Source organism: Hippichthys cyanospilos, chromosome 11 (assembly GCF_059441005.1).
Source record: "Hippichthys cyanospilos isolate Australia breed blue-spotted pipefish chromosome 11, RoL_Hcya_1.0, whole genome shotgun sequence".
NCBI classification, from domain to species: domain Eukaryota; kingdom Metazoa; phylum Chordata; class Actinopteri; order Syngnathiformes; family Syngnathidae; genus Hippichthys; species Hippichthys cyanospilos.
The window spans coordinates 22,294,097-22,315,105 of NC_142379.1; the positions used below are offsets into that span (position 1 = coordinate 22,294,097).

Genomic DNA, 21,009 nt, shown 5'->3' on the forward strand with positions numbered 1-21,009 from the left:
CTGAGGTCGGATTTGTGCTTGTCTTTGTTTTTATTGTCTACTCTTTCTCTCTGCATCTCTTACAGTGCTGTTACACTGGCCATAAAAATGGGCCAATTGGAGGTGATGGAACCCTTTGGAAGCAGACTGAGCTCTTTATTTCCAGGGAAAGGTAAGGCAGTGTCAATACTTGACACTAAACACACCTGAACCAATAGCCACAGGAAGTGGATTACGTGTACTTGTGTGATTAAGGTGATGTCAATGATGGCTGGTCGATGCTGAATTTGTAGCCTCATCTTTTTGTGCTTGTTACGCTATGTTGACCCATATGTCTGCATTATAGTGACCTTTATTAAAATGAAAGTGAAAGTGAAACCCTTCACACATATGTAATTCCTCTTTTTTATTCCACTCGTTATTTGACGCATTTCAACTCATTCCCAGTTCATCCAATTCACACCGTTCCAATTTCATACTATTCCAATTAATCGTGCGACGACTGCTTCCGATTTTCTCGTTCCAAGTATTTACAGATTTCCCACAATTCCCTGTTTTTCACGATGAAAATCCCATTCTTAACATAGGGTGATTTTAATTTTCATATTTACAGCTTTCACATTTTATATTTTCAATATTTAGCTCATTCATCTCGCCTTAGGGATCAGTCCCATCATTCCAATCATTCGTACATTCCAATATTTTCCTATAATTCCATATTTTGCACCCTTTAATATTTCACATTTTATATTTAATTTTTCGCATTTGGAGCGTTCTCATTTCACATTCATGATATTTAACTCTTTCACTTCACCTCATGGATTGTTCCCATCATTCCAATAATTCATGCATTTTAACATTTCCCATAGTTCCATATTTTCAGTACAATATTCCAATCTTCATATGCAATAGGAGATTTAACATTTCACATTTTGAGCTTTCCCATTACACATTCACAACATTTAATTCATTCATTTTGCCTTAGGGACCATTTTCATCATTCCAATAATTCATAAATATTCATATTTTTCTATAATTCCAAATTTGTCACCTATAATAATTCATAATTCATTCCCAATGGCATCTTTAACATTTCAAATTTTAAGCTTCCCCATTTCACCTATACATCATTCAATTCATTCCTTTCACATTTTCATCATTATAACAGTCACACATTCCAATAATTAATATATATTTTTAACATTAGTACTCGTAATACTTCATTCATTCCCACAGTTCTCACCAAAACTTTGTAACCTTCCTTCTTTGCCATTACTCATCCGATTTACACTGTTTCAACTTCGATCGATTCTCCCCATTCCCGCCATTCCATGGGTGTATCTATTTTCCTCTTCCCACAATTCAAAATTTTCCCACAGTTCCACTTTTGTTTTAGTTTTTCCCTTGTAGCTTCTTCTTTATTTGGCCTATTCAAACCGTTCCAGCTTTGTAATATTTGGAATACTTCACAGATTCAAGCCATTAAACATTCCAGCATTCACCACCTCTCCCTTCAGCGTTTTCACCTTCACACGCAATTTCTTCAGGAATTGCACATTTTCTAGTTTACTTTACTTATTTGACTTTAATAAGTGTATTTGTTAACTCCTTCAGTGCCAAGCGTTATACTAAATACAGACTCAAGCAATTCAAACATTCCACATCATTACACCAATCAACACATTGCCCTTCACCTACACACGCAAATTCTTCAGGAATTTGCACATTTTCTAGTTTCACAAAGTTTTCCTTCAGTCAAGCAACCATCAAGAGTAATGCTTATCTTTTTTTGAACACTCTCAACAAAGCATCTTGGTCTTAAGACAAGAACACAAGAAAACGAAAAAAATACATCATAAGAAATGGCACATAAGAACTGGGCACTAACCTCCTCAAACAGGTCTAGACTGTAAGTGTTGTCATCATCAGCAAAGTAGACTATTCCAGCTTGAGTGCTATTTGCGTTGAAAGTCTCTCTCAGCCATCGGAGTGCCAGATTCCTCTGCATGGTCCCCCGGGGAATTCTAGGGTCCCTAGTGTCCCCTCGCAGCTTATAGTTCCTGGGCGTCTCCACGTTCAGGTGAGTGTAGTTGAGGCCTGTTTCTCGGAGTAGACGCGTAACAAGAGGCGTCCTCCTTTGGGAATCCTCCACCAGGATCCAATGCAGGTTGGGAATGTGGAGGAAGGTGTTAGCCAGCCGCGTAAGTTCAGCCTTTTGCACAGGTCGACTGTACGTGGGCGTTATGATGTGGATGGTGGGCAGCACATCAGACCAAGGTGGTGGCCGCGTGTACACATACTCAGTCCTCACCACCTCCACGATGTCCTTATCAGAGGCACAGTATTCCTTGGAGTCTCCTGCCTGGCCATCGACCTCCCTCTTGCGTGGAACACCGTCATCTGCAATTTTAAGAAGGCATGGAAGGCATTAGATCCACTGTCCACTGTACGCATGCCTCAGGTGACTTAAACCCAAAGTGGGTAAAGTGTACCTGAGAGTCGGTGGTGGACCGCAAGCCTCTCTGGAATGATAAAGATCTCTTTTACTAGGTGGTGACATGCTGCAAAAGGTGAAGGCAGGCACTGTGAGAGGACAACACAGCTGACGGACGGGGAGGATGGAAAGGATAAAAGAAGCCTTTTAATCCTCAAACATCGACTTTGGAGTTTTCCTTATCAGAAGGGAGAATATGGATATTCTCTCCTCATGCTGAAATGTCAGCACATCCACTTTGATCTATTGCTGTGCTGCTGTCACAAATGATTGTTGTGAACACTATGCATCATCAAGGGGGCAATAAAAATACATTTTAATATGTGAGGCATTTATTTACAGGGGCCATTTGTCTATCAAGCAAGCAAGCAGGTACGTCCGCACAGGTACATCCTGCGCAGAGATAGTGTAAAATGCAAAATTGAAAGTGCAAGAGATGTGCTCACAAGAGTTGGCCATGGACGTTAATGACTTTTCAAAGTTAAACTTTAACATTTCACAAAGACAACCAAAAGCCGTGCAAAGGCAACTTCCAGCAGGACACCGCAGCAAGATGGCTTGCAACAGCTTGCCCGACAGCAGCTCCTGGATTTGCAAGAGCAATAATCGCTGCACACAAACTCATCGGTGGGTGAGCACAAACGACTATGTTTTACTTGAAGGAGAAACATAGTCGGCAGAGAGCACTCCGCCTCGGTCGCAACCGCCACAGAGATGGGCTGACTCAAGCTGCACTTACAATCGCAAACATGTTGGCATTTGTTGCCTTATGACTCTGATGAGCTCTGCCTGCCCACGCCTTGTATTGCCTCAATAGACCATTTAATCCTGCTAGCCTTGGCTCCATCAGCATTTTGCTGGGGAAATTCAGCGGCAGTGGCTAGTTAGCCAGTTAGCTGTGCTAGCTAATTAGCTGTGGAAATGAGAATACGGGCCAAAGAGCTGCAAGTAATTTGTCGTATAATCTTTCGAACACCTAAAAGTACAACCAATTCCCACTGAAATCTACACGTACATTTTCACTCTTGACAACTTCAATCTGTAAAAATGTTAAAATGATCATTACAATATATTTTTAGTCGGTCATGTGATAATGGTATTCACTCAGCTCACATTTGCTGTCAAAAAAATCCAATCATTTTTATACTGGTCACTGGTTGAGGTGGAATGTGTATATATGTGTGGATGGCAATTGGTTACTGCTTTAGAGACAGGAACCATTACAGTGCTTGCCTTCTGCCTTCATTGATGTCTGGAATCATGCTGACTCCTCCCAATTGTGGAATGTCCCCAAATTTATTGGGAGGGACCAAACACCTCTTAAAACACTCCTGTTTTTAATTGAGGGTGAGTTTTAGTCTACACTTAATTTTTACATACAGACTTAATATATAAAGCAAATGTTGAGCCTAATTCAATGTCCTATTAACTATGGACAAAATATGAACATTTTACTGATGAAAATGGCAAAAAATAAATTAAGTATCCTTACTCTTCCCTTGCAGTGGACGAGAAATCTTGTCATGTAAAATATTTACCATAATTCCCCAAATATAAGGCACACTTTTTTTTCCCAAAATGAGGTTCAAAAGTATGGCGTCCTATAAACGGTAACGTAATTTATTTTCAATAAAAGAAGCAGGCTGACTAAACTAATGTCCGAGTCCATCCTTGATCACACACAGATATGTTACTAAAATTGAAAGAAAAAAGTTATGATGTCTCCAGCTGATTCAATTAGGAGTCCATCAATTAGAGAACATGGAAAGGTAATCCATTTGACTCGTTTATTTATTGGTTTAGTTTTTTGGCAAATACCTAAACTCATAAATTTGGTGAAACATGAATGCTGCTCAACTTTGGGTATTTATGGTCAAATGAACTTGAACTGCTTCGAGCGCATTTCTTCATTACACTGGTGAGGCATTCACAGACAGCTTACAATTTGGAAATCTGAAACACACTCAATGCACAACAAAGACATAACTTACGGATATGAACACAAGAAAATATTAAGAGCTTACAAAAGATTAGATTAATTCTGCTGTACTATAGTTTTTACATTGTTGGTGCGTCTTATACATGGTAACGTAGAAAATACCAGAATTTGACGTAAAAATTAAGGGTGCATCTTATACACAAGTGTGTTTTATATTTGGGGAATTACGGTATGGTGTTTGCCAGCGATGAGAATTTTCGTCAACTAGAGTTTTTTTTTTTTCTTTTTTAATGAATGGATGGAGGCGGCTCGGTGACGCAGTGAATAGCATCTCTACCTCACAGTTAAAGGGTGCTAGGCCAAACGATGAAAAGACAAAAAATATGGAGTGGATTCTGAGTGGACACATAAGTGGTAGATGAAAATGCGGCCGACACGTGTCTATCTGACCTGACGGCAAATTCAGCTGGGCCGTGCCTAAAAGTACAACCAATTGGCCACAATACAATGACCCAGACAGCAGGCTGGACAGACAGTTTGGCAAACACAAGCAGATTTCTCTCAAGCCCACCATTTGGCAATGATCTCTTGCATCCAGAAGAATGTGTTACACATTATCACATAAAAACAAGTATGTATTGGGTTTATAAGCACACATGCATGCACACATAACTTGTAAGGAGCCAAGTGTTTGTACATATGTCAAATGTGAGAATGTTGCTGTTTGCGTACTTAACCAAATATGTTTTTAAATTGTTATTTTGCCATCAAAAACACATTTTCCTTGTTTTTGTACGTTTTATAGAAAGAAAGGACCATTGAGATGTTTCAGATGTTAACCATTACATATAACGCTTGGCACTGAAGTAGTTAAGAAATACACTTAGTAAAGTCAAATAAGTAAACTAGAAAATGTGCAATTCCTGAAGAAATTGCGTGTGAAGGCAAAAACGCTAAAGGTACAAACGTTGAATGCTGGAATGTTTAATGGCTGGAATCTGAATCTGAATTGTGGGAAGAGGAAAATGGATACGCACAGGGAATGGTGGGAATCGGGGAATCGATTAAAGTTGGAACGGTGTAAATTGGATGAGTAATGGCAAAGCAGATAGGTTAAAATGTTTTGGTGAGAACAGTGGGAATGAATGTGAAATTATGGGTAATAATATTAAAATAGTTATGAATTATTGGAAAGTGTGAATATTAGTAATGATGAACATGTGAAAGGAATGAATTGAATGATGTATAGGTGAAATGGGGAAACTTCAAATGTGAAATGTTAAATATGGCATTGGGAATGAATTATGAATTATTATAGGTGAAAAATATGGAATTATGGGAAAATATTAATATTTATGAATTATTGGAATGACGGAAATGGTCCCTAAGGCAAAATGATCAAGTTAAAAGTTGTGGATTTGTAATGGGAAAGCTCAAAATGTGAAATGTTAAATCTCCCATTGGATATGAATATTGGAATATTGAAGTGAAAATATAGGAATTATGGGAAATATTAAAATGTATAAATTATTGAAATGATGGGAACGATCCATGAGGTGAAATGAAAGTTAAATACTGTATTATGAATCTGAAATGAGAAAGTTTAAAATATGAAATGTTAAATCTCCCATTAGGAATGAATGGGGAATCCTCCCTTTGAAAATGAATTGTGAAATATTAAAGGCTGAACAATATAAAATTATGGGAAAATATTGGAATGAATGAATTACTGGAATGATGGGAATGAGCTCTAAGGCGAGATGAATGAGCTAAATATTGGAAATATTTTCATTGTTGAACATGAAAAAAATCATGTTTAAAGTGACAAACAAACAAAAAAAACATTAATGCAAATGGTGACATGCTTACTGCCAACTGATGTCGCAGGGATAGAAAGGTGCACTTTCAAAATAGCAGCAAGCAAAGGACTGATTTATAGCTTTCATAGCATCAATTACCTCCGCTTTGGTTTTCTTGTAAAGACTTGGAACTACCGTGCGAAGTCATGTTGTGACGGGATCTCATATCGTGGTCAAGGCGTGACTTAGCCGCCAAAATCCACTGTCTTCCACCATCAAAAATGGCTTCATAGTGAGCGCGATGTACATACTGTTGGATCTTTCACATTTAATTTTAGTTTTGATTGCGGACCCCGTTGAATAATCCTGTAGTGTTTACATACCTTTGTGAAAGATTCCTGCTAGATAAACGTACATGCACATGTTCATGGCATCAACAACACTTCGAGGATTTATTATTACCAAATTGTCTAATGCAGTTTACCAGCCAATTGTTCAAAACAGAGATCTCTGGATAAGTCCCGTGTCACAGTGAGAATGATCCAGAGATCTCTGTTTTGAACAATTGAGAGCTTTTGGGATATCGTTAAGGACCCCAAGCAATGGGGGAAAAATGTAACACACACAACTAACGATTGCAAGCTTAGATGATGAACCATCCACCACCCGTGAGACAGATGGAATGCATAACAGCTCAACACAAGAATCAAGTAGACATAGAGAGGATGAAAGTGGCAGGCAAGAAAAAAAAAAACTAATTTAGAAAACAAATTTAACAAAGTTTCATTACCAATGTTGAGGTGTGAATGGGAGCAAAAGGAAATAAATTGGTCAGAAAATGAAATAAATGGGCTGATAGAGTGTGCCCAATCACATCCACAGTCTTAAAAAATAAAAACAAGAAACCTGAGGGTTACGGACAAACACTGGTCCCCTTAAAAGGGTTTAGGGCCCAGCCCTCAGGAAAAACACGGAGAAGCACATAAGAAGAGAAGCAGTTTAAGATGGGTTAATTGATAGGTGAAATGTAGAAGTTTATTATGTTAAATGTAAGGCAAGATTGAAGTGAATAGCCAGAGGGGGTTAAGGCAATTTAAGTACAAATAATAACAGTGGGGTAAATATTTCTTGTCAAACAGTTGAGAAAAAAAAGGGGGTTATTTTGTGAAGTGACAAGAAAGGACTAATTTGATTGGGGTCAAAGTAAAAAAAAAAAAAGACATTGAACGATAGTGATTTAGGGAAATTTATTGATAGTTTATTAAGTTGAATTAAATCAACTAGATTATTTGAGACTCAAACTTTATTGGCTGGCTAAAGTATGTTTGAAGTTTGTTAACGGGGAATTGAGAGTTATGTTAAAAAACCAAAAGGGAATTGAGACAAGAGATGAGGAGTCTGAGGTGTGGACTACATTTGCATGAGGAGACAATGCAGGGGGCAACTCTTATTATAACAAAAGGTTGAACAATAAATATTTTTTGCAGGACACAGGCTTTACGGGACTCAAATAACTCTACTTGAGTCAATTAGAACTAAATTAGACTTTTAAATCTATTAAAACTGATTTTCAGGATACCTCATAGTCCAAATTTAGAGGAGTAGTGTCTATGCCAAATTTAGAATTATACGAATGTTAAAGGTGTGGGCAGTACGAGCCTCTGGCCATCCGGGACACACCAGCCTGGTCAAACCCCTTACTGGCACAGCAGTTCTTTTACAACATGTCATTCATTCACTGAAGATGGTATGTGAAAAAGGTAAAAGATAATAATAATGGACCATTTCAAATGAGAAAAACCAGCTGCTGAATCTCAAACAGAATAGAACACTTAAATAGACTCCAAGGTCCAAGCAAGAATAAAAGTTAAAGATAATATGATACGGTGGATGAACAGCCCCATGGAGGTGGCCATGGGCATGGCTGGAGAGGAGCTCAATGGACCAGGGGTGAAATGAGAAGGGGAAGGAGTGGAAGCCATGGGAGTGGGGCCACTGACAATGGGAGGAAGCAGACAGATACCCACTGAGGAGGGGTATGGACTAATTGCAAACACAATGACTTTCATGGGCTTCTCTGAGTCAACCACCAGACTGCCATGGATAAAAACACAAGTACAGGCACTGGGACAGACACTGCAACACCAGTTTGCCCATGCTGCATAAACCCAATGAACTTAATAGGAAGAGACCTTGCTCACAAAAACCAGGGCCTCCCACTTCTGCACAAACCAACAGGTGGGAAACACTTTTTCTCGACTCAACCTATGTTTTGGCATCCACTTTGACCTGAATTCACTCCTTCCTGATCTGAAAGCCCTGAAAGTCTTGTCACTCCAATCTTTTATTCAGCCTCTTGACCCTTCCTCTGCACCCTCCTTTATGATAGAAATCATGGACATGGATACAAAAGCTTTTGATGACTTTGAGGGCAATTTGTGGACTTTTCAGTGCTCAGCCATCGATGTATACTATAAAACATGGCATTCCTTTCTTCACAAATAGTTTCAGTGGTACTGAATGAGTTTAGAGCTAAATCGTATGTCTTTTGCTTGTGCTGTCAATCACAAACTCTAACACATGGTATATGCAAGGTCAAAGTGAACACCACATCTTGCTTGCTACTGCCAGACTCACACAGACTGCTGTCAGCCTTACATCCAAGGTTTAAGAGGTTCAACAATGATCAACTTGGCGAACATATTTTGTCTGTCTGCCACCAGCCAAGATGTGTTGAAAATATTGCACATTCACACACAAAGATTTCAAATTGAAATTCACACAAGGTACAAGGTAAGAGGTTCCTGTTGATATGGTGGACTCCTTCTAAAAGTGGCCAGAGGCATACCTGGCAGGCCGCGAGGACTCCGCCACTGTCATTAAGGCATAAATCATTACATCCCAACATGTGACTTCCCACAATTGATTAGATCAGATAATTGAACATTTATCAAACAAACACTTCTATCAATTGGAGCAAATGTTGGGTCTAAAACATAAAATTGCCAGTTTATCACCCTCAGTCCCATGGAAGGATGCAAAGAATGAACCAAACAATCAATAAAGACAAGATCGCAAAATTCGTGGCTACAACAGGGCTTGATTGGCTGGAGGCCCTCCAAATTGCATCACTGCACATAAGACATATAGACACTGCACATAATCGCAATACTCGAACAATTAACAAGCAGACAGATATTGATGGCTCCACAGGTGTCACGACAAGTTTTGACCCCAGTGGACTGGCCGTAGGGCTACAAATCATACTGGGACCAGTTTGCATCCTTGGGAGAGTAGTTTGTCTCTACAGTTGGCAGGGAGTGTTTTTCAACAGTTGCAAAATACGATCCACACTGACTTCCGTAGACCTTAGAGTCCTCAGCTAAAAAAGGAGCTGTCTAAGATGAATGAAACCAAGGATTGGCCATAACTGACAGAGCCCTAACCCTAACCTCAACTAGAGAAACAAGAATCATGGTGGTATCACCTCTTCATGGTCAGACCCTCATATAAACACACATGTACAACAGTACACGCACAAGAACAAAATCAAACAGCAAGTACACTGCTCTAAGTGCATGGATCTGTTTGTGCACATTTTTGAACACTCACGTATTGTTTTGAACTATTTTGAAAGAGTTCAAAAGGGGGACTGAAGGAATTTATGTAATTTTATATATGATAATGAAGCTTTTATTAAATTTCTCTGGGGACATATAGTGTAAGATAGATTGGTGGCTTCTTCTTCACTCTTGACTTGTAATAAGATGAGTTGGCCATTGTGGTCTAGTCACCCCCCAGGGGGCCTGCCTGCTGTGACAGACACTATAACACCTAGAGGTGAAGGAAAGCGTCGCCACTTCATTTTCAACCTCGAATGCACATATCAGTCAACTGACGCCCACAGGTCTCGGACTCTTGGGAACTCCAATGAATCTCCAAGTGTTCGCCAAGGTGATGAGGTGGCTAGATTTGAATCCTCCACCCGAAAGGGACCAGCCAGGAGGCATCCGCAACGCGGACGGTGCACCAATGCGCCTGTCACGCTCCCGTTCCATCCTACCCTCACTCGTGAACAATACCCTGAGACACTTACATGGAATTTCTGTTGGTTTTTGGTCTCAAGGGAGCCTCATGAGTATAATGTACTAAATATTGCATGTTGTTTGAGCTCCATTAAGATGAGTGCTGAATACATTTATGACATTAAAAGCATTTTTAATACACTCTATAATTGCTTAGCAGTGAATTTCAGTTAGTTAAATTGAGAAATGTTTCAGCAATGTATAAAACATGATAAATATATGGATGATTAAATGGGGTATCATTAATTTTATGGAAAGTGCTTAACACACAGACTACCATCACCTCTTTGTTTTAGAGACTATCAAAGGAACATCAAATCCTTCACTTCACAATGGACATTTGCTCATGAGCCCTCAAAATTTTATCTTTTGAAAAAGAATTTTGGTACCTATAGAAGAGGTGGCTGATCAGGCTTCTCTGGCAAGATAGGAAATAATCAAGCATAGGATTTAACCAATAATAATAAGTAAGAGTGATGTAGCACGTTAATTTAGAAATAATGACTTCTTTTTTTTTAAATAAAATAGGCCTGCTGTAATAAGCATTGCAGTGGCAAGAACATTGGGTAACCAATATTCTTAATATATTACTGCTGATGAATAAACTTTACATTGGTTGGTCTAAAAAATGTATAAGGCTACATTTTTGAATATTCAAGAATCAAGTTTTATTGTCATATGCATAGTAATAGCACACAATGAAATTCTTACTTTGTTCACTTCCCTGTGCAGACTACGTTACATAATCGTGCAAATAATAAGGTAGGCAAAAAAAAGACCTATCGAATATATGTCTTTAAAGGTTTGAAATTATGGATGAATTTTTATTGCTGTTCTTTTAGTGAAGCGAGTACTTAATTTCCAAGTGTTTGATTAATAATGCTGCTAATTGTGAAAATATATGAAAATATAAAATTCTTTGCTTGTACCCCATATTTTTGGCTTGCACGTATCAGAAAAAAGAATTTGAAACAGCTTTTGTTCTGTTGAACTTCTCAACTCTTGCATGTTTTCTGTGTTGATAATTGTATGTAGATTTTTTTGAGATGAGGGAGCCTCATCATATAGTACTCCATTACAAATCCACAACAACTGGATAAGTGTCATTGAGCAATGAAGACGAGGATCATGGGAAGAGAGAGCTTCTAAATGAGCATGTTCCATTTCAAAACTTGAAAAAAAGTGTGGTGTGAAGTTCGAGTACCCACTTCAACTTCAATAAGCCCTGTAGAATGTGGCAGCAATGCGTACCCTTGTGGATGGCGAGGAGCCGCGCAATAGCGCTTTGGTGCCAAACCGTGATGAGCAGAGTCCAGGGTAACAAGATCAACACAATAGCAATAATATCTCTTCTCTTCGGCATCTCCAGGATTAATTAGGCTCTGCATTACCTACGGACAAACAAAGCACACGCATCACCAGCCATCTCTAAGCATGTGAGTCTTGAAGTTTAAACAAGCATTGACACATGAAAAATGTAATTCACACTATAGTCATTTGGCAAGTTTCTGAATTTTAATTGCTCGGAAATAAGTTGTGTATTTATGGAACCTTGTATTTAACAACACAACCATGGACACAATAAGCATTTGAGCTTACCAACATTTATATGAGACAAAATTTGAAGTAAATATAAAGTAGAGGGTATGTGTTATGTTCTGTTGGTATTTGTTGTCCGTGGGTTAGTATCGGGGCTTTCTTAAATGTATTTTCGTGTTGTGGAGTATGTTCATGTGTTTAAGTTCATACTTTTGCTCCCCTTGTGTCAGTGTGCTTGCGTCCAACTGTCCTCAATATCCTGTTTCCCTTGTGTATGCCATCAGCTCCCTGCTTCTACTGTGACATGCCCAGGGGTTCCTTGTCAGTCTCATCAGGTTTGAGTGTATTTAGTTTCCTATTTCCTCTCAGTTCTTGTTGGGTTATTGATGAATTTGTCATGTTCTGTTATGAGTTGGTGTTGGCTTTTCTGTTTGTTTTTTCTTTTTGTATTTTTCAATTTGTGGGCTTGTTAGTTCTTGTTCTAGTTCTATTTAGTTTCCCTTGCGTCTGTCCTCATTAGCGTGATTTGTTTCCACCTGTCTGTGTACCTGCCCTCCTTGTGTCATCTAATCAGCTTCCTCTGCCTTTTGGCTCTCTACAGCTGTTTCGTGTTTCCTCGTTAAGTGTGAAGTTTATTTAAGCCCCCAGTTTGCGGTCAGTTAGTTGTCGGTTCATTGTGGATGTCAATGTCTAGGTCAAGGTCTAATGTAGTTGTGTGTTTTTGCCCCGAGAAGTCCTTTGCCTCCCTGTTGCTGTCTTGGCTTTGAGTTTGGTTTCTATTTTAACTTTTGTTTGTTACTTTGAATCCTGAGTTTTTCATGTTTTACCTAGCCCCTGAGAGTAAATACATTCTTCTTTGTTTCAAGCATATCTCCTCCTGGCTCCCCTGCCATTTATGGGTCCACCTTTCCCGCACCCCAGCTCCACCATGCCTAGCGGGCAGGACAGAATTGTCTTTGTCGATGTTGTGTCAGTATTAAAGTCAGTTCCTCGTTGTCCTCCCTTTTAGTTTGGTTTTTAGTCATATTTATTAAATTCATATTTTTGATGATCCACTGCCAACTCATGAGGGGGTTCTCATAAACTGTCTACAATGTCAATAAATAAAACTTTAAACAAGTCCACTACACGCTGCCTTAATTAATGAACCCAACACTTTAAAAGGCAAATATTTTTCTTCCTCTAAAAAAAAAAAAAGAAATCAGATTTTAGAAAAAAGCTTTTGCGTGATTTTTATACGATAGAATGTTTTTTGACATTATAGAATGTGTTTCATCGCTGCCTGGTACTTAATTCTACATTACCACATTAACTTGGGGGAAGACCTGTTTACCACAGATAATCAACTTTACAAGCACCAACAGATTTTGAAACTTTTTTTCTGATCTTGTTTATTATCTTCCTGTAAATGCACGACAGCTTGATCTTTCCTTATGCTGAACATATGTAATGTATCAAACGATTAAATAAAGGTATACTCACCCACAGTCAGAACTGGATCATGGCATCAAAGGCGATGCAAAGCTAGGAAGCCCACAGAGTTTTCTGGGTGAGCTACGTAGGAGCAACCCATCCATCCTCTTCCACTTCTTCCACCCTCAGATCAGACAGCCAACTTGCTGACCACGTCTGTAAGATGAAGACAGTTCATCACTAATGATACTATATTAATACATTAATAGATACATTTCCAGTTTTATGGTTACTACTTGGTTTCGCCATTGGTACCCTTCTTCAGTCATATTTGATGGTTTGAAGTCCAAGTACTGTCCAATTGAGGCATATTTTTACAGACCAGTTTACTTGAAATTTAAACTTGAGATGATTGCCATTGAGTACACAGTTGTCAAATTTTATGATGGAAAGCAATAAATCGTTGGGGTTCCATTGTGTTTAAAATCATATGGACGACAAATGCATATCCATTATGAAAGAGCATACCATACAGATTTACACCAACTGACTGAAACAAGATCTGAGATGGGCCACCTTCTCAGTGGCACTGCCATAGAATTCTCCCAACAAGGCCTAGTTTTGAGGAAAATGTCTGAAGGCATCGTCACCCTCTTTTTCTTATTATTATTACTTTTATTAGCGTCAGTGACCCTAATGAGGATGAGCAGCTACAGAAAATGGATGAATGGATTTTATTATTATTATTATAATTATTTGTTGGAATAATTGTATATAAGTATATATGTTATCACATAAAAACACATTGCTTGCACACCTCTTAACCCACTCACTCACACACACACACACACACACATGTACACATATACACACACACACACGATAAAATCGATAAAAGAGAAAAAGTTGGATAAGGAAATAGCAGCAGCCATTAAATGACCTGTAGAGAAAATAAATCAGCCAAGTAGACACCAAACAAAGCTGCTTGCGAGAATTGCAGACAACGGGACAAAGCAGGGGCGCGGAGAGCAGGGGTGGAAATCAGAGGCCTCTGCCTCCCTTTTTACCGCAACTGTGAATTATTTTGTAATTTATCCTCCACTTTCTGAAAACAGGAATGTGACCCTTCTCTGCCAACCACACCTGTATAGAAAATTGCATAGATAAGTGATAGGGAGTTGTATTTCATGATCCAAGTAGCAAACCTTACATGGTAAGACAAAAGGAGGCAGAAAGGCAGAATTATTTTTGTATACTGGGCCTGCTCAAAAAACAAGTACAATGAAAGTGAAGGAAAGCCTGGCACCTTACAAAATATGAATCTATAAGGTAGAAGATTGATGCCTTATAGTGTAATAATTGGTTGGAGAGATTAGCATGATAGTATAAGAATTTACAGTAAAATAGATTCAACTGTGCATAAGGAGGATGAACCAGTTGATATGTTAATTGTTTCATATAATATAGTTTGCTCGAGTTTTTTTTTTTTTAAAAAACAAATCGCATTATGGTAGATAATGGATAAACAGGCTGAACATACTGACAGCAGCTGAAAAGAATTGCAAGGCTAAATGGAATTATACTACAAACAAAAATGTAGACATGATGTGAACCTCGTCACTCAAAAGTTCAGATAAGTGCACTATGTAGCTAAGAGTGGCGTAGTAAGATACAAGTAGAAGTAAGTAAAAGAATGTAGAGAAGAAAACGGACATTCTGGTGTGATTAAAGAAGAAGTAGATCAGCGGTTGTTCTTGTATCTAACTAGATAAAATTATAGAAACTAATTAGAGTCATTAGATGCACAGGCAGTAGAAACTTACAGGAGATAACTTTAAAAACAGTTAGAGAAAGCTATATATTTTCATGTGATTCAGGTGCATGTAGAAAATTACTATTAAACAACAGTTCGAGATATTTACAGAAATATATAATAAATGAAAAGAATCCACAATAGACATAATAACTGTCAGAAAAAAACTGGTAAATATACACAGTACTGTATGAGAAAACCCTAAACGTGGCAGTTGGTTCAGTAAAGGTGAAATGAAAATAAAAAAAGAAGATAATAATTGCATGTCACACTGGGAGACAAGGAGACAGACACCCGCTCCTGATGACTAATATGAGCATGAGGGGGTGAAACTATGACCAGAAACAATCTAACAATGAACGAATTTATGAATGCTATTGTATTAATTGACTGATTCTGTGGAACATACAAACATATTGCAAAATTTAAAAGGAACATTGAAAGAAGCAAAAGAAATAAAAGAAACATTATTGTAATTCTTGTATTTGTCTTTGTTTTGACAAAACAGAGAGATTCCCATGTGTCTTGAATAAATGAGACAAACACAAATTTAGGTCTCATGGCTGCTGTGGAGAAAGTCCTGGGAATCCATAAACTTTAGCAAAACATTGTAGACAGACTGGAAACCAAGGCCATATTTAACAAAACATTGCCGATGTAAAAAAGAGAATGTACTCAAGATACCAAACAGTGTCAGTGCAGCAAATTGCAGACACATGAATTAGAAGATGTATAAAGGCAACATTTTGCCACAAGACGAAAATATTGCTAATCCTGACATTGGCTTAATGATGATATTTGGGCATTAGTATAAAGGTAATATAGTCCATGCCAAGTCAAAAGCTAAACCGGTAATTGATCATTCACAAAGGTAAAAGCAACAAAAAAGCTCAATTATTGGCATGTACCAACAGTAGAGTGACAGAAGGTTGTGGGTTCAATCACTGAGTCTTTGTAGGACGCTTTGTACACCATACGGTGTGGAGGGCGCCATATAAATTCACTCTATTCACCATAAATCATTTGGATCCTAAAACAAAGATATTTTCAGCAGTGGATTTAAGAAATGCGTTCTTTTTAATGAACACCCACAAGATATACATGGACGATAATTCTGAAAATGACCTGTGTTGTGAGAGACACATTGGCTCTATTGGAACACCTTGTGAAAACAGGAAAAAAAGGAAGTTGAGCCAAATTACAAATTTTGTGACAGTGGTGGAGTAAGAAGTCATCATGTTTACCCAGAGAAAAGAAACCATCTTGTCAGCCCCAAAATAACGCTGAGTCCCTCCATATGGCCACTAACGTGACAAGATGGCGAGAAATGGAAATGTTCAGAAAAAAGCCAGGCAGTGAATCTACCATGGGCGAACCTCAAAGATCTGCCTTGCCCCTGGTGGATTCATTTCAAGTTCATTTAAGGCAGGGTTTCCAAACTAATTTTTATCGAGGGCCACGTTGCAGTTACAGTTTCGGTCAGACGTCCAACTAGCTTTGAAATCAGAGAGAGGGTGAGGGCAAAAAGTGCTTGCTTTTTTCCCCAAAACCATTTTAAAAGCTGAAGACAGAAAAGCTCTTGCATTTCCCCCCAAACAATCTCAAATTGACTTACAAATGTGATATTTTGACCGGAAACTTGATTTGGAATGGGCGTTTCGTGGGCCACGTGAAATGATGTGGAGGGCCGGATCTGGCCCCTGGGCTTTGAGTTTGACACCTATGATTATGACATGCACTAGAAAGGAAAGAACTTGTTTGTAAATGTCAGTTGTTGAAAATTCATATAAAACATTTGACAAATACAAATAGATATGGCAAACCCATCCTCCAGAAAGGTTTGTCACCTTTTAAAAGGAGGGATGGTATAAGATAGTGGAACAACACTTTTTTTATGGGTTTTTAGTTTTTTAGAGCTTTTTGTTGAGCATGCATGAGACAAAATAAATATTGCTTTGTACTCACTGATGTATTTTAAAATTTGTCAAATGGTTCCAGTTGAATACTCAGTTGAATACAGTTGATATTATTGTGACAAAAGCATTGTGTAAACTTCATAAATGTATATGTATGTATTTAAATATGGCATATCGCAAAACATTTCAACTGGTAAAGAAACACAATTTATGATTGGTTGTATCACCCACACAATGCAGTATGTTGGAAAAAACGAATGGCACTGTAAAGAAAGCATGACCAAGATAGGGAGGTCATGTTAGGTTGCCTTGATCCGGTCAAACTGCACGTGACCAAGAATAATGAAAAGAACAGGACAATTTTGTCCATTTGAGATTTCATATGGAAGACGGACTATATAAGTTATTGTAAATTACCCATACGTGAGAGATTGACATCTGTTGTTACATGAGGAGCATATTTCAAAATTTAATCACTTGCAAGGTGAATCTTTGCCCCTGCAGGAGGGCCAACCTCCCATCAGACATGGTTACTGGGACCTAATCGAAGGTATCAAATGCAAGTGCCGGTCCAGTCCACTGTGGGAAGGTCCATTTCAACTGTTGACAACCCTAGCTCCTGTGAGGATCGCTGAACGACCATCTTGGGTCAACTCGTCACACTGCAAAGGCAGGTACCATTGACAAACAGCTCACCTTGGTTGAGGGGCGGAGTCTGACAACAAAGAGGATAAGGCATATGGAGCCTATCCATTTTTATCGAAATAGGGAGCAGTTCGTTCCCGAGAAGGCCCCTAGCCACTATGGGAGCTGTGAAGTCGCAGGGCCTGACCATCCAGCAAGAAGTGACCATGAGGCTCCGGGCCCCCACCCGTACAAACAGGTGGGAGACACGCAATACAAAACAAAGGTTGGCTGTCTTCCTTAGGCCACTGAGGGGGCAAGAGACCCAGCTTGCAAGTACGCACACACATACACCAAACGCCTGACCAAGTGCAAAACAAGGACACTGCTGCAAATAAGGAGGTGATGTGCTGATGACCTCTCCCTCCCTCGAAAGATAGAAAGATGGTTGCGTCCTGGCTCCTGTTGCGTCCTGTTACAGTTGTTTTCTTAAATTGCTAGGGGGCATTTCACCATTAGTGACGTAGTCGTTAGATGTATGGTGAGTACAGAATTAATATTGGGTACATGGATAAGAGAGTAAAACAATAAAAACATGGCCTTACTGAACGATGGACAAAATGGTAAACACTAATGGTGAAAGGCTGTATATTTTATTGCATAATGATGATGAATGTATTTTTATTTGATAAACAGGAGGGAAATGATGGAATAATTGTATATATGTCTATATGTTATCACATAAAAACACATTGCTTGCACACCTCTTAACCCACACACTCACACACACATGAACATACAAATATACACTTACACACACACTCACACTACAGACATAAACAACTCCTTATATGGTATTGTTTTGAAACTTGTAACCGCCTTCTTTGTAATCTCTGGAATAAAACGAGTAGGAGACCCCCAGAGCACCGGAAGACCCTGGTGCTCTCCCTCTTTTGCAAAAGATCATGTTTGACTCAGAGTTTTGGCTTTTCTCCAGTCTCTCATTATTGATAATTCTGACATTATTATAATCAGGGTTGATTGGGTGGATAAGTAATGAAAAATCAAAGTCCTCCTCCCAGTGGGACATGCCTGGAACACCTCACTGTGGAAGCGTCCAAGAGGCATCCGATCAAGATTTCCCAACCAAATGCTCTCAACCTAGATGGCCATCTTAGTCCATCTTGGATGACTCAGCTTTTTACCCTATTTGTCAGGCAGAACATGAGAATATTTTACTTTCTGTCACGACCCAGAGTTCACCTTTGCTTCTTCCCCGCCAGACAGGTAACATTCCATGTTCCAAGAACCAGTCAAGTCAAGTTTATTTATGAATCTCTTCAAAGGGCTTTACAAGCGAAAGGGTCAAACAGAACATCACAAATTCACTGGCATCCATCTAGGGAAAAATGAGAAAACTTTGAACGAACAGCACCTGAGAGGAAACCCTTTTCCAGGCTCAATGGGCTGCAATGGATGCTGAGGGCTAAGACAACAACAGGAACACTGAATGTGATGTTCCTGCTAAATCACTGTAGTAATCAATTCATTGTATGGTTTATAATGACTGTTCTCTGAAAAATAGTTTTGAGAGCCTGTAAAGTAAGCTTATACGTATTTACTCAGCGTGTGTATTTCTAATCAGTTAACGTTCCTTTTAACCGTTTCTTAACCTTGCACAAACAGATACCATTTATTGCAAAACCATGTAACTGCCCTGGGGGTGGTCTTTGTCTGACCATACCAGTACTTTTCCATGACGAGCTATTTCCTGTTTTCAATATTTTCAATAAAACACAGAGGCAGACAGGGGTTAGAGTGTGTCTGGACGGTGAGACAGCAGTTAGTCTCTCACCCACTCTCCCCGCTGCAGCTGGTTAAAAACTTAACAAGTCTTTGCCTGATGTTTCTTCGACCGTTAGCCAATTTATAGCTCTCCCACAAGTCAGTGGTCTGCTCTTTAGACCCCACAGAGCCCCAAATACACAACCCCATGACCACATCCATAAAATAGGATAAGAGTTGCTGTGAAACTTGTGGAGCATCAATATATATGATATTACAAAGATAATATCACTTTTGATTCGTAATTAATTAAACAATATATTGTGCAGATGAGGTGCATTGCAACATACTGTGAGGTGTTGCCTTGATCTTTATAAGGTATCAGACTGCGTGCAGTCAATATCCTTTCTAAAATCTGAATATTGGCAATATTTGGGTTTATAAATGCCATGTAAATGCACGTAATAACCTGAAATATTGCTTTTTAACGACAAAAATAATCCCCTTGAGTTAACTCTTTTCTATCCCTTGGTCATGCAAATGCATTTGGATTACCGCATTTGTTGGTATATGTTGTGTGCATGCTCTGTTCGCAAGGAATGTGGGTCTTTATCATACAGAATTACTAATATGATGTGCTGCTATGCCGCTTCTCACCATAGAGAGCAAGAGGGGAACACATTTTTGCCTTAACAACCCATGTTATGTAGCCACTTCGGTAGCCTAATTTGAATTTGTTGATATCTCTCAGGAGCACAGGGAGACACTCAGAAGCTGCATAAAGCCATGAGATGGTTTCAGTGCAAACTTATGGATACAGTTGGTCAGCATGAGAATTTGTGCATATCTCAGCAAGAGTCAACAATTAGATACTCACAGGTCTTCCGCTGCTTGTGTCTCCAGCACCCAAAGGCCCCTCCTTCTTCCTCAGCAGTTGTCACCCTTCTCTTCTTCTTGGTTTGTTGTCCGATGATGTCGCAACTTTCCTGGCTCAAGCCCACTTTAATTGGTGCTGGAGAGCAGGGACAAGCTCAGTCGAGGGTGCTCAAATGATGTGGAAATCATGGCAAATGCGAAATCCCAATGGGTTCACGTACTGGAGAAAAGAGAGACGAGGGTAAGAATGAACCTTCTCTTCCTGACATAATGAAGAGCATTGACACATGAGAATTAAGCCACTAGGTCATTCTCAGAATGCTAGGAATTTGAATTTGTGTCAGGAGGGAAACCAGACCTCTTTATTCGTTCTTTGCAACAACTTTAGAACAAGACCAAAAAAAACGTGGATAAATTATTGAAGTGTGGACACACATGCATCATCAATAACAGCTACACTAAATATAACTACCATATTTCACTATGTACAAGTTGATTTTTTTTTCCTAATTTTTAGCCCTCATATTGGGAGGGTCAATTTATACCAGCATAACTCAAAACAAGGCTAATTTTCTCCACATATCGGTGTTTGAATATTACTAATTCGAATGCAAAATAAGTAATATGTCATTTACAAGGCTTAAATAATTTATATATAACTCTAATGAAATATAGTATGCATCTATTTTTGCGCGTTTGCATTTTCAAATGCACTTTCGCCAAGCATTATTGCCTCTTTGTTGTCAA

At 38.8% G+C, this 21,009-nt stretch overlaps 1 protein-coding gene across 6 annotated transcripts in view; it reads right to left on the reverse strand.

The window, feature by feature from the left end:
• The window catches only part of b3gat1a (beta-1,3-glucuronyltransferase 1 (glucuronosyltransferase P) a), a 92,814-nt gene that overhangs the window by 23,311 nt on the left and 48,494 nt on the right, over positions 1-21,009 (reverse strand). For 5 of the 6 annotated variants that reach the window (XR_015867152.1, XM_088427001.1, XM_088427002.1 and 2 more), the window contains 5 exons: positions 20,264-20,482; positions 13,318-13,464; positions 11,548-11,687; positions 2,472-2,540; positions 1,868-2,379 (listed from right to left, as the gene is read on the reverse strand). Coding sequence is in view for 5 of the 6 variants with exons in the window: in XM_088427001.1 (XP_088283127.1) it covers positions 1,868-2,379; positions 2,472-2,540; positions 11,548-11,659 (693 nt within the window). In the remaining variant the exon portion in view is untranslated. The remainder of the gene's footprint in view (positions 1-1,867; positions 2,380-2,471; positions 2,541-11,547; positions 11,688-13,317; positions 13,465-20,263; positions 20,483-21,009) is intronic. The other variant, XM_088427006.1, reaches the window with a different exon arrangement.